Raw genomic sequence first — 13,390 nt, 5'->3', positions numbered from 1 at the left:
TGCATGCAATGCACAAAGGTCTGATGCTGCCGTTTTCGAGTCTTCACAATCAACGACCTGACACGATCTGATGTTGAAGAGTGTAGTCACTGCCAGCCCCTTTTAATCCCTGCTAGTGCGACAGGCGGAAAGATTTTCCGATGCCGAGACGGATCTGAGGTGGAATTTAAAATTGAGCTTCGTTTTTGAAGCAACTCAGATATTGTTGTCCGATCATTACTGCGAGAGATGGCTCAGCGTGAAAACTGTCAGAGGTGACAATGCAGGAAGTCAATCAGATCCCCCGAGGATTTGGGCTGACGATGCCTCTCACGCTCTCGCATGTGTCTTGTGCTGTTGAATGCAATGGATAGACACGTTGGCGACATCTTTCGCAATCATGCGCAGGCAGCGAATACCTAGGTAGGCCACTTCTGGTCTTTGAATTCTCCCAAGGCTGTGGTTGAGTTGGTGCATCCCTTTCATTCGGCCGTGTTGGAGAGGCTTGCGCCTCTTGCAACAACAAAGAGGGTGTGGTATACTCGTTCTACGGCGAAGAAGGGCATCACTCTTGGCAATCTGAGCCTCAAGATACTGGAGTCGAATGCTGTAATGATTCTGTCCTGACTGAGTAGGAGTATCCTCTACTTTAACAGATCCCCAGCGCCTCGCTAATAAATACACAAGAGTGCTTCACTTGCTATACCGCTCGGTCTAGAGCCTGCCCTTGACACATCTGATAATACCTCCCTCTCTTCTGCAAGAGGAAATTGTGACTACCCGATTCGACGATCTTTCCAGCCTCGAACACGAAGATGTAATCCGCGTCTCGGATGGTACTCAGTCGATGAGCCACCGCCACTGTCGTCCGGCTGCCTTCTTGTGCTGCATCCATCAACGCCGCCTGCACGATCTTCTCGCTCTCAGTATCGAGCGCAGATGTCGCTTCATCAAGCAGCAAAACGCTCGGATCGCGGATAATAGCTCTCGCGATGGCAACGCGTTGGCGCTGGCCACCAGAGAGCTGAGATCCGCGCATGCCGACGAAGGTATTCAAGCCTTCAGGTAACGACTTGACAAAGTCCCAAATGTTGGCTTGAGTGCATGCCTTTTCGATTTCAGCTTCGGTGGCTTCGCGAGACTCGGCGATGCCCAGGGCCACGTTGTCTCGGATGCTGCCTTGATACAGGATAGGCTCTTGCTGGACGAGTGCGATGCGGCGACGATGGTGACGGGGCGTCAAGTCTGTGATTGCTTGCTTGTTCAGGGAGATGGATCCGGAACTGGGGTCGTAGAAGCGAGATAGCAAGGATATCATCGTTGTCTTGCCACAGCCTGAAGGGCCTACGAAAGCCGCGAATTTGCCTGGTGGAATCGTGACGTCGATGCCGTTGAGGATGGGAATGTTCGGGCGTGCTGGGTATGCGAATGTGAGATCGTCGTAGCCGATTGCTGCGGGACCGTGTACATCTTTCTCGTCTGGCGATGGCATGGAAGGGTCCATGTCTTGCTTTGGAGCACGGTGCTCAAGCCAGAACATGAAGTTCGCCGCGATCTGTGCCTTGGTGATGCTGGTCGTGTACTGGAAAAACGCCGCCGTCGCCTCGCCACCGAAAATGACCGCAATGAAAATCGCGAAGAACTGAGTCGTGTCGTACTCGCCCGTGGATACAAGTTTGCCGCCGTACCAGAAACCCAAAGCCATGGCGAGGAACGAGATAGACTGCGTCAGGGAATACCAGAACATGGTCCAGAACAATGCCTTCGTTGCCTTGCTTGCCACGTTGGCAAGTCTGTCTTGATATATGTCCAGAATTGTCCTCTCCAGTGTTAGCGATGCTACAGTGCGTATAGCGGAAATGGCCTCAGCAGCAATAGCAGCACTGCTGGCGAATCTCTTCGAAGTAGCATCGTCCAGTGCGGTCTCGAGGCGAATTCTGAGATAGCCGCTGAAGAGAAGTGGAGGGAGTGCCCCGAACACACAGACGAGTCCCAGCTTCCAGCCGACAATGATACCAAAGATAGAGCTGGATGTGACATTGGTGATGTTGATGAGAATCAAGCCAATGTTGATACCCATGAGCTCTTGCATGTTGGTGGCGCAACTGGAAAGTTTAGATGTCATACCCCCACTCGCGTGAGAGGCTTGGTCGAAGAACTCCATGTCCTGGTGGATGGTGGTCTTGAAGAGTCGAAGTCGATAGCGGCGTGTCAGTTTCTAGTGATCAAGTCAGCAGGTGCTTGCGTGGAGCAAAATCAAGCACTACTAACCTGGGAGATGACGGTTGTAGACCATCCAACGATGAAGTAGATGACGAGGTTGGCGAGCGCTATGATGAAAAACATAAGAGCCCAGAAGTCACCACGGCTTCGAATCCTGCTGGCATCTTGCAGTTGGAAGACACCGAACGTGCGGGACAAGAGTACTGCCTGAGCTGGGTAAGTCCCACCTGATGACGAGTGTTAGCAGAGTTTCATGGACACGACAGAGGTGGGTATGGAGAGCGTACCTCCCAGAATACAGCAGACTGCGGAAATGAAGAAGTGCGGCCACAGATCTGGCTCGTTCTTCAGCAACATCCAAATACATCTGAGCAGTCCGTAATTCATGGTCTCCTTCTCTTCATCAGAATCTTCGTCTGGATCGATGTCGACTCGCTCAGATTTAGTACGTGCAAGTGAGGCATTGCGCTCCAGCTTGCCATCCTCGCCCGACTCGACGTCACTCTCGCTATCGTCGTTGCTGTTGGATCCGCCGCCCAAATTCTGAGCATTGACAAGACGCGAGTATGCACCGTTTTGAGCCAAAAGTTCGTCGTGGGTGCCTTGTTCGATGACGGCGCCTTTTGAGATCACCGCAATGCTGTCGGAGTCTCTGATGGTCGAGAGCTTGTGCGCGATTGTGATGGTTGTTCGGTTCGCAGACACGTTGTTGAGCGCACGCTGCACGACTTGCTCGGCCTTGGGGTCAAGCGCGCTCGTTGCTTCGTCGAGAAGTAGAATGGGCGGATTCGAGATGATGCTCCTTGCAATGGCTATGCGTTGCTTTTGGCCACCCGAGAGCATTCGCGCACGTTCACCGATGCTGGTGTTATATTGCTGGGGGAGTTTCCGGATGAATTGATCGGCAAAGGCATCAATGCAGGCTTGCTCGACGAGCCTCATCTTCTCTTCTTGAGGACTGTGCTCGTAAGGGGTGCCAATAAGTCCATACGCCACATTGTCAAAGACGCTGCCGCTGAAAAGGACAGGCTCCTGTTGAACCAGTCTGATGTTTTGACGCAGCCATTGAATGTCGAGCTCACGAATATCGATACCGTCAATGGTAATGACACCGTGAGACTGATCATACCAGCGCTCAAGCAAACCAATTATCGTGCTCTTCCCAGACCCAGACGCACCAACCAAGGCCGTGGTTTTCCCGGCAGGAATGTCAAGATTCAGACCCCGAAGTATCTCATCGTCTGGCCGTGATGGGTAGGAGAACCGAATATCTTTCACTTCAATCTTGCCCTTACAACCAGACGGTCGATCGCCTTGCGTTGCCAGTGAGTCGATTTTAGACTGCCGATCGATTGTCTTGAATAGATCATCGGCAGCACTTATAGCCTTCGACAGAGTCATGATCTGTGGGGCGATTTGTGTGAGGATGGTAGCGGCCACAATTACGGCGAAGATGACACTAAGAGTCCGTCAGCAGGTAATATTGCTTCAGAAGACAGATGATCCTCACGTAACGACTTTGCCAGACTCCTCAATCTCACCACTTGCGTACATTCGACATCCACGCCAGAAAGCAAGGCCATATCCAGAGAACACGACAAAGTACTCAAAGGAGTACAGGATGCCCAGATTCGGTCGCTTCTTCAATCCCTCCTTTTCTGCATCAGCAACCAGATTGTCATATCGCTTGACCATCTCAGGGTGTAGCCAGAACGAATGCACGGTTGCAATACTAGAGAAGACCTCTTCTGCCAGGAGTCCCGCTCGAGAGTATATTGACAGAAGCTTGGTCTCGTTCTTGGTGTCGATGGCTACGCAGACCGTAGTGACGATGATTATAGCCGGCACTATACCAATGGTAATGAGTGTGAGTTTCCATTGCACTGCAAACGCAATGATGAAGGCCGTGACGAAGGTCGTGAGGCTTTGGATGGTGAGTGAAAGCTTCTCGGAGATGCCTTGGTTGACAAGATTGGCCGTCGAAGTGACCTTCACCGATGGCGATCCAGCATCCTTGGAATCGAAGTATGCAATCTCCTGACGGAGTAGAGAAGTCATAAAGTCCACCCGCAGTGCTTTTGTGGTCCGGATCGCGGCCATGGATACGCATACTGTGTGGATGTATACCAAGACGAACTTGGCAACGAACAAGTAGATGAAGTACAATGTGTACTTGACGACTTGGTTCATGTATTGGTCAGGGCTGTACCTTCCTTGGCTGAAGTCGACAAAGGCTGTTACGAATTGTCCAAAGACCAGGTCCATCAGCGGAAGTGGCACACCAGCACCAATGGCTGCGACGAATGCGATGCCATTGAGAATCCAGGATTGACGGTCCGCATAGCGAAAGACTCTCTGTGATGCAGTTAGCACCCGAGGTCTTCAGGTAGTTAGGGCTCGGTTTTAACACTCACGATATAGCTGGAGAAGTTGCCGCCTTCGTTCGCCTGGTCGACAATAGGTTGCTCTGTCTTCTCATCTGGCTCCATTGTGAGTGAATGTCGTTTGGCTGTCCTGCCACAAAGTTCAACGTACAGTGATAGAGCTGCTTTTCAACACCGACGAGGACATCTTGGCAGGCTTACAACGCGAGGACACCGACAGTGATTCATTAAGCGGCGTCGTAAAGAAGGAAAGACTGGCCCCAGGGTGTAGCAATAGCCTGCATGCCTTGCTGGGATTGGCGGGACCAAGGGCTTGGGAGACGGCTGGGGTTTCGCTGACTCGGATCCCGCGCAGTCCGAGCCTCAAAACGATGCACCTTCTGACGTCTGTCCCACTTCCTCTGCATCCCACACCACATACTTATACGCGCGGAGCCCGAAATGATCCAGACATGGACGACGATAGCTCTGCTGGAAACAACAGTCGGCGACAGCCCTCCGCGGTGTCGTCGCTGAAAGCGGTACGTCTGCGCTGGTGACATTGGCAGACAACGGAGGACTGACGGCTTCGCAGTGTGAGGAATGCCGCACAAGAAAAATTCGCTGCGATCGAAATCGTCCCTGTGCTCATTGCCGAGCTGCGAATCTAGGTCAGTTCAGGTACTATAGCTATTAGCCGGGTTGGTGGCACTGATACGTACATTTTTAGTATGCCGGGACAACACCCAGCCCACAGAGGCTCGAGCCAGGGTGACGATCTCCAAGCAATAGTATGCGCCATATTCGAACCTACTTGCGACGGGCCAATCAACTGATGCGTGATTTAGCGAGAACAAGATTGACCGCATCGAGAATCGGCTGGCCAACATAGAGCGTCTACTTCGCAATGGAGCAAGCACTTCTTCCTCGCCTGCAGATGCGCATCAGACTCCTTCCTCGGTCGACTCTCAAGGCGGTTCGAAGAAGTCGAGACGTGAGATCGCTACGGCTGAGTATCTGGATGACGAGTCTGCTGCCGCGACGCCTTTTGCTGGCTTTACAAGCATGCAAGCAGAAACGTTAGCTGCGAAGGATGCCCTGGAGCAGACCGTAGGAAGCAGCCCTAGCATCACTCAGGACCGCCAGCTAAATGAGGCGCTCTCATCACTCCGAAGCATAGTTGGCCGTCTGAAGGGTGAAGGCAATGGTCCTGGCGCAGTCTCTGCTCCCTCTCCAGCAGCGGATGCTTCAGAAGATGCCGGTATCCCGCCATGGGATCAAGCTCGTGTCGTTTTGGAAAGAGCAAAGCGTAAGTCTCGTCGCCGCACCGAAGACTTGCTCTATCTGACGTCAACACAGCGCAACCACCTGCGGTGTTCTCCATGTGCTTGCCGTGCACACCCTTCGAGACATGGGTTAAGAAAGTCGAAGAGGTGTACGACCCTCGTTGTGATGTATCCCTGGCTCACAGACTCGTCGTTTACACTGGCTGCGTTTGTCTAAGTGGCGAATACAGTGCTTTGGAGAAGGATCAAACTGCCGAATGGTATGACACACTCTCCAAGAGCTTTCAGCGAGCCACCCTCAAGGCCATAGGCGAGCTGCCTTTGGCCGTTTCACCGACCTGGGATAATATGGAAGCGATCCTCGCAGCGGTAGGACCTGTGAATGTGCTTCGAGGGGTAGATCAAAGCTGACATTTCCAACAGGCCACCGTGTGCATTGATATGTGCAAGCCGTCCTTGTCATGGACCCTCACGTCTGTTGCGGCCAGACTGATCCAGGTCCTTGGCTATCATCGCGTGTCCTCGTTATCGCAAGACGAGCCGAGAGAGCGAAATCGGAAGCTTCTCATGTTTTGGATGACATACATCATGGACAGGAACACTTCTCTCCGTGTTGGACGCACCCCTTCCGTAAGTCGCCTTGACTCAGAACGGTTCGGTGTTTGGAGATGGAGGCTAACAAACACCCAGATTCAAGATTACGACGTCGATGTTCCCAGGCCGCAGCCATCCCGAGACATCGATGCCCCCTTGTTACATTTGTTGAACTTTTGGATCGATGTTTCCAGAGTCCAGGGCAAGATTTGTTGGCTGTACAGTCCAGGTGCTCTATCACAGACATTGGAAGAGCGTAGTCGCATGGTCAACGAGCTCGCAATCGAACTCAACACCGCGTACGAAGGCAGAGTAAAGGTATGCTTCCTCTAGCTGAGATCCAGCCGCCAGTATTGACTCATTTGCCAGGCAAACGACCTCATCCTGCCTTTGTTCACGGACCCCAAGGCACAATTCTCCACCGCAGAGCCGATGCTCGAAGGGGACAAAATTGCGCACTACACTGCCTTGTAAGCCCCCTGATGACCAGAAACATGCATCTAGTACTCATATTGCACAGGACGTTAGTTTTGCAAGCCATCCCGGCCACGAAGCTGGATCAAGCTCCCGCTCTTGAAGCCGCAAGAGCCTGCCTTGGTGTTTGCCGCGATCTGCAGCGGAATTATTCAAGCAATGAGTATTTGTGGGCAGGCTACTGCCATTGGTACGTATCACTAAACTCGCGAAGATGATTGTCAGAATTGTGTTGACTGTACGACAGGGTGATCTTACACAACCCTCTGACACCATTTACTGTTGTATTTGGCAATGTTATAACGAAGCACGAGGCGGCGTTAGACGACCTTCAACTTCTGGAGGACTATTGCATCTCACTACAGCCTGCTCGTCGAATTTCAGAGGGTGTCGAAAAGTTCGTACCAGACTAAGTATGGTCTTGTGAGTGTTGTGCTGACTTACGTGATCAGGTTCTACCAGCTCTGCTCAGTCTTCTACAAAGTCGCCGAGGCATACGTCCGTGCCAAACAGCAGGAGAGCAGACGTCGCATTCCCAGCAGCAAGGCTCCTATTGGCTCAAACCAGCAGTGGAATCAACCTTTGACGGGCGAGTTTGATGAGTACTTATCGGCCTTGGGATTTGCGCCGCAGCAGAACCTGCCACCGGTCAGCAACGACCTGAACGCCATGGACACTGATATGTCTGCGTACCTTCAACAGGACTGGTATACCGGCAACGTCTCGCTGTACGGCCTGGTCGAACAAGATATCAATAACATGGGTACCTGGGGATTCGACATGCCGACTGATACCTGGACTGCCGACGGCTCATATCGAGGATAAGTGGAGCTCTGGACTTCTCATGAAGCAAACTTAAGGTGCCTTGACTGTTGAAAGCAACGAAGTTTGCGTTTCTTGCTTGGACGTGTACTCTCCTCGTTCCGGTCAAAGCGGAAAACGTATGGAGCCGCCTTTTCTCCGGCTTTTCACAAGCGACTGTGCTTCTGAATGCACTCTAAACTGCTTGGATCGCTTTAGAGTGATGGGGATGTATGCACACCGAGGGTACGTCACCAGACCTACGATGCTTGATATGATCTTCTGCCACGAAGTTGGTCGTTCGGCGTTCTTATGCTTGCAAGGCTTGATGATGAGACATTGATGGGATGGTCTGGACTCCTGGCAAGCAAGGGTGAAGTCAGGTCGGTGTACCGTTCGGGTTTGGCTCGAGTGGCTTGCAAGGAACGCGCGGCTGTACCTGACGATCTTCCGCAGAGCCTCGTCATCGGTCGACTTCACTCGTTTTCTTTGCACTCGAAGCTTGTGATGTGAGAAAGAGCAACGATGCGGGCGGGTTTCGAGAATCGCGTGATATTTTAATGATTGCTAATGGCCTTCGATAGATCTCAACTTACCTCCCTATCAGAAAAGAGCACGGGGAGAACACCCTTCACCGATTCATGCCTTGTCGATCTCATCGGAAGCAAATCTGCCGGCGCAACGAATCGGAACGGATGATGAGATGCACAGATCATTCAACAACGCTCCATTCCACTTCATGCCCTCTTTTCTTCATTCACTGTCTTCTTTCCTACACACGCCTTGGAATTTCGCATCTCTCGTTGTATAGTCTTTTCTTGATCTTTTCATATAGTTTCCACACACTCTTTTACCACAGACAAAGCCATGCGCTTCTCCACAACCCTCGCTGCCATCGCAGCGACAACCCTCCCCCTCACCCAAGCCTACTACAAAGGCTTCAACGTGGGCGCCACCAACCCGGACAGCTCCTGCAAAACCACCGCGCAATGGACCACCGCCTTCCAAAAACTCCAAGCCCTCCCACAGAAAATCTCTCAAGTCCGCCTCTACGCCTCCTCCGACTGCAACACCCTCGCCAACGCCGTCCCCGCCGCCTTGAGCACCGGAACGCAGATCCTCGTGGGCGTATGGACGGAGGACGCAGCACACTACACGGCCGAGAAGAACGCCCTTGAAGCCGCCATCCACGCGCACGGCACCGCCTGGATTCTCGCCATCTCCGTCGGCAGCGAGGATTTGTATCGCAAAGACACGACCGCCTCAACCCTCGCGCAGCAGATCTACGACGTCCGCGGCATGGTGCGCGCGCTCGGCGTGCAGGCCGAAGTCGGACACGTCGACACGTGGACGGCGTGGGTCGACTCTGCCAACGACGCGGTGATCCAGGCGTGTGACTTCGTCGGCATGGACGGATATCCCTACTGGCAGGACGCGGACATCTCCGCCGCGGAGGATGTGTTTTTCAAGAGTTACCAGGATACGCTGAATCATGTGCAGAGTGTTAAGGCGGGGACGTGGGTGTGGATTACGGAGACGGGGTGGCCGACCCAAGGCGCGACGCAGGGCGCGGCGGTGGCGAGTCTGCAGAATGCGCAGAGGTTTTGGAGGAGTGTTGCTTGTCGTTTATTCGAAACCGGACATGTGTTCTGGTACGCTTACCAGGATTACAATGACAACCCGTCGTTTGGGGTGTTTGATAAGGATGGGAAGGCGCAGTATGACCTTAGTGGATGCTAGAGGGAGCGTTGTTGTGAAGGGTTTAGGTGGGATGTATAGGCGGTTTTTGGGGCTGGGCATCGCGATGGCGTTGGGATAACCAAAAACCGGGGACTTGGGATAACTATTTGTATTCTTGGAGCTGTCATTCTCTGTATAGAAGGAGGATCATGGATACGACAGTGTGTGTGAATAGATACGAAACAAGACATCAGAACCGTTGATTTGTAGAAGAAACATGCCTGGAGAGAGAGAGAGATCTAGTGAGAATCTTTGCGCCAGATATCCATCCCACCAGGTCTCGAGTGCTGAAAGGTCGTGAAGCGATGGTCAGTGGCATGGAGGACTGGTGATTTCTGGGGATGTGCCTTCAGAGCCACATCGTTAACGGAAGCAGAAGAATATTTGGTTAATTTCTCTGCACCTTCGACGCAATATCTACAACTCAGTCATTCTCATTCCCTTTGCATCTCCATTCTCAGGCAGCATTTCTCCCTATCTCATCTCAACTTGGTACTAACATAATACACCCCCTCCCTCCGACTCCAACTAACACTCTCCTCCGCATACGCACACTCCTCAACCTTCCACACCTCCCCCTCCCCCTCCCCACCCCCCTCTTCGGACTCCTCAACCTCCCCACAACCACCGGCCTCATAGAAACAACCCTCGCCCCCCTCCTCAACCTGCCCCCTCCTCAACCCCCTCAACGCCACATCCGTCTCCGGCTCAAACCTGAAATTATTCACCACCACCACATCCGCCTCCGGCAAAAGGAGATCCGTCAGGTGCGGTGCGTGCAAGAAATCGGCATGGTAGAGCTGGACTTTCCCCGGTTTCAAACCCCACAGCATGCAGCGGATGTGGAATTGCTGGAGGTGGAGGGCGGAGACGAGGTGTGGGAAGGCTTCGCGCTCGAGGCCGTGGGCTGAGGCGCCGGTTTCGAGGGCCGCTTGCAGGGCGGTGTTGCCGACGCCGGAGCCGAGGTCGATGTAGACTTGTCCGGGGCCTAGGGCTGTTTTCTTGAAGATGGTGGAGAGGAAGGCGGGTTGGAGTTCGCCGTAGATGGCGGAGGTGGGTTTCTTGGGGGCGCGGCGCGTGGTGAGGGGTTTGAGGTGGGGCGCGATGGAGCGGTCGTAGAGTTGGGCGAGGAAGTGGTGGATTAAGGGGGTGGAGGGGCGGGTTAGTTTTAGCGGGGAGGAGAGGAGTTGGTTGAGGGTCGAGAGGGTTGTGGTGAAGAGCGAGGTGTTGGAGGTGGTGTAGGCGGAGTGGAGGAGGGGGCAGAGTTTGGTGTGCGGGCCTATGGGGCCGGTGGTGAGGTGGAGGATGACGGAGATGGTGGTTGTGAGGTCGTCGATGGGGTGGAGGGTGCGGTCTTTTTGGGGGCGGGTGCTATTTGGGTGCGGGAGGAGGAAGCGTTCGGTGTAGCCTGAGGGGTAGCGGAGTTCGACTTCTAGCGGTGGGTTGGAGGTTGAGGTGGGGATGTCGCTGTTGGTGGCGGAGTGGTGTAACATGTTGATCATGTATGGTGGTAGGTGGTGTGCTGAGGGTGCGAGTGGTAGAGCCATCTTGGTTGGGGTGTCTGGGAGAGCGGCTTCGATGCTTGCCATGCATAGCGAGTCTCGTTTGTTGTGATTGCTTTTCGTTACAGACTCGTTTGATGGACCAGGTGCCTGATCAGACTCGCTTTGGAGTTTGGACGCTTCATGTTGGTGGAAACGGAGGAGTCGTCCACCAGGGAGGAGATTGCGAAACCAAGTTGGAAGTCCTCTGCGTGCCGATTTCGAGGTCGAAGCCTTGCGCTTCCGCTTTTGGATTTTGAACGTTCTCTGCATTCCTCAACCTCAACGCGGGTACAATGCAACCAAATTTCTTTGTCCAAACAAGGCAGTCATTAATCTTCTGTCTTCTTTCACTCGTAACTGTTCTGAGGACTGTCGGCCGCCTAAGTAGTCTGCAAGTAATGGGGGAGGACGACAATGCTAGACACCCTCGAGACATCTGCCATGTCGCACTCCAGCGGTTTCGACTCGGCGTATCCATACTTGAGAAACAATCTTGACTTGCGGTTCATCTTGAAGAAGACATTGTCTTGAATTCGTCATCGTGTCTCCATCAATCATCTTCGTTTTCACCATCGCTAACTTCCTCCCCAGCCTCACGAGCCTTGGCTTTCCTTTCCTCTGCTCTCTTGCGCTTCTTATCCAACAATTCTTTGAGCTTCCTCGCGATACCAAAGCTCCCATTTGTATCTGCCCCACACGCTGCACACGTCTTCTTCTTCTCCTTCATGTACCTGCCCATGGCGCATTTCTCGCAAAAGTAATGTCCGCATTTTGTCACCACCGGATTCTTGTACCCTTCCTTGCAGATGATACACGCGAAAGGAATCTCTTGCAGCATCTTCTCCTCCTCATCCATGTCATCTTTGGCGTTGTCCTTGGATTTGGATCCTGGCTTATCCTTCCTGCCCGCCGTTTCCCATTCCTTGTCCAGCTGCCATCCTTGCTTGTAGTCTTCACGCGCATGCAGGAATTTGCAGCTGTCTCCGAAACCACAGAATCCAGTTTGTTTGTAGTCTTTGCAGACATCAGGGGCGAAGTCTGTGACAGTGATCGCTCTGACGTTTGTAGGAGCCTTCACGGGCCCGACTTGTCTCGCATCGGGGTTCTTTTGGATGAAGTTTGAGTATTTCGCAGTGCCCTGGTATTTGCCGTCTGACGTCTCCGGTGCTACAGTCTCATCTTTCAAAGCCTTCGACTTCGGCGCATCGTTTGCAGCCAGAGCAGCGTCTGTATACCACTGGGACGCCTTGGTCGCATCCTCATTTACAGTGATGTTTGTCGATCGGTCGGCTTCGAATGCAGTCGACTTGCTCAGATCTTGTGCTCTTTTGGGCCCAGTGTTCGTAGTCGTTACACCCTCCTTCTTGCGCCTCTTGACTCTGACGCCGGCCTCATCTTCTGAATAGTCTGAATCGGACGCGGAATCTTGCGGGGGTGGAGTCGCTGGCCGTTTCCGGATATTCGCCTTGTTCGCGCGCTTCTTGAAGACGGGCGCTGCGACGTCTGCCATGTTGTTGGGGTGTGCTGGAGATGTTGTCCGGTAGAGAGTGTTCACATCAAGTTCAATCTTCTTCAGCCACTTTGTTGCCTCAGGCTTACAAATGCGCCACTCTCGGGCGGATCGGCAGGACGGAAGGTTACTCCGGCAAAGTCAATCTCACGGGGAAGCGATTCGTGAAAGCTGCGAGCTGCAGGGGCGCTTAAGCTGCGTGTTGTTGACATGCGAGACGGTGTAGAAAAACAGAACGCATCTGCCTCCAACTCTTATTGCCACAGCTTCGAGGTTGACGATTCTGGCCGTTGGCAGATGACGACGAGGTGACCGGGATTGTGTGGAAATCATCCAATCGGCATTTCGTCTGCGCTGGGTGGCCTGTGCTGTAGACAAACTCTCTTGCAACGCGCCCTCACGCTCCTCCACGCCGCAGTCGATCGACCGCGCCCGCCGACGACGTCCCTCCGCCGCCTCTGTCTCGTTTGTTGTTGTTTTCCACCACCTCCACCCCGGATCCCTGGACACTCTATCTACGCTTCTTCCCTCCCGCTGGCCTGGGGTCCGCGTGCCACGTTGCCGCCCCGATCGCACACCCCCGCAGCTTGTTTGTAAACAGGAGTCGGGACAGCTGCTGCAGCAGACTTGGAACGACAGCCAACCGACCCGCCTGCACCGCGCTCCTACAACCACGCCCTCCTCCCACCTTTCGCCCCTGGCTGCGCGCTGTTTCGACCTTTACCTACACCATTCTGTCTTTAATTCGGCCTGCGCTGGTGTTTCATCTTTTCCTCGGGGCTGGCCTCACTCTTGCGAATCTCTGCCGCTTCCCGAGACACCTTGCGCCGCTGCCGCCCACACGCCAGCTTTTTATTTACATTCGCTACAGACACC

General features: G+C 53.5%; 5 protein-coding genes across 5 annotated transcripts; 2 read left to right on the top strand and 3 right to left on the bottom strand.

Moving 5' to 3' along the window:
- Nucleotides 1-679: 679 nt before the first annotated feature.
- M409DRAFT_24994 (uncharacterized protein) lies at nucleotides 680-4,691 on the bottom strand (the record flags this gene model as incomplete). Its single annotated transcript, XM_033807490.1, has 5 exons — nucleotides 680-2,197; nucleotides 2,251-2,429; nucleotides 2,490-3,661; nucleotides 3,713-4,557; nucleotides 4,617-4,691. The coding sequence occupies 5 exons, from the start codon at nucleotides 4,689-4,691 to the stop codon at nucleotides 680-682; spliced, it is 3,789 nt and encodes a 1,262-aa protein (XP_033665488.1).
- Nucleotides 4,692-5,038: 347 nt separating this feature from the next.
- Nucleotides 5,039-7,744, top strand: M409DRAFT_24993 (uncharacterized protein; the record flags this gene model as incomplete). Its single annotated transcript, XM_033807489.1, has 11 exons — nucleotides 5,039-5,107; nucleotides 5,161-5,236; nucleotides 5,296-5,356; nucleotides 5,414-5,874; nucleotides 5,925-6,220; nucleotides 6,275-6,481; nucleotides 6,542-6,763; nucleotides 6,815-6,915; nucleotides 6,966-7,109; nucleotides 7,167-7,316; nucleotides 7,372-7,744. The coding sequence occupies 11 exons, from the start codon at nucleotides 5,039-5,041 to the stop codon at nucleotides 7,742-7,744; spliced, it is 2,160 nt and encodes a 719-aa protein (XP_033665487.1).
- Nucleotides 7,745-8,587: 843 nt separating this feature from the next.
- M409DRAFT_67735 (glycoside hydrolase family 17 protein) lies at nucleotides 8,588-9,460 on the top strand (the record flags this gene model as incomplete). The annotated part of the gene is made up of 1 exon (XM_033817530.1): nucleotides 8,588-9,460. The coding sequence occupies one exon, from the start codon at nucleotides 8,588-8,590 to the stop codon at nucleotides 9,458-9,460; it is 873 nt and encodes a 290-aa protein (XP_033665486.1).
- Nucleotides 9,461-9,939: 479 nt separating this feature from the next.
- Nucleotides 9,940-11,007, bottom strand: M409DRAFT_24991 (uncharacterized protein; the record flags this gene model as incomplete). Its single annotated transcript, XM_033807488.1, has 1 exon — nucleotides 9,940-11,007. The coding sequence occupies one exon, from the start codon at nucleotides 11,005-11,007 to the stop codon at nucleotides 9,940-9,942; it is 1,068 nt and encodes a 355-aa protein (XP_033665485.1).
- A 547-nt stretch (nucleotides 11,008-11,554) lies between these two features.
- Nucleotides 11,555-12,514, bottom strand: M409DRAFT_24990 (uncharacterized protein; the record flags this gene model as incomplete). Its single annotated transcript, XM_033807487.1, has 1 exon — nucleotides 11,555-12,514. The coding sequence occupies one exon, from the start codon at nucleotides 12,512-12,514 to the stop codon at nucleotides 11,555-11,557; it is 960 nt and encodes a 319-aa protein (XP_033665484.1).
- Between the last annotated feature and the right edge of the window lie 876 nt (nucleotides 12,515-13,390).

The sequence above is a fragment of the Zasmidium cellare genome (assembly GCF_010093935.1).
Source record: "Zasmidium cellare ATCC 36951 unplaced genomic scaffold M409scaffold_25, whole genome shotgun sequence".
In the NCBI taxonomy this organism is placed as follows: Eukaryota; Fungi; Ascomycota; class Dothideomycetes; order Mycosphaerellales; family Mycosphaerellaceae; genus Zasmidium; species Zasmidium cellare.
This window is presented reverse-complemented; position numbering and strand designations above follow the sequence as displayed.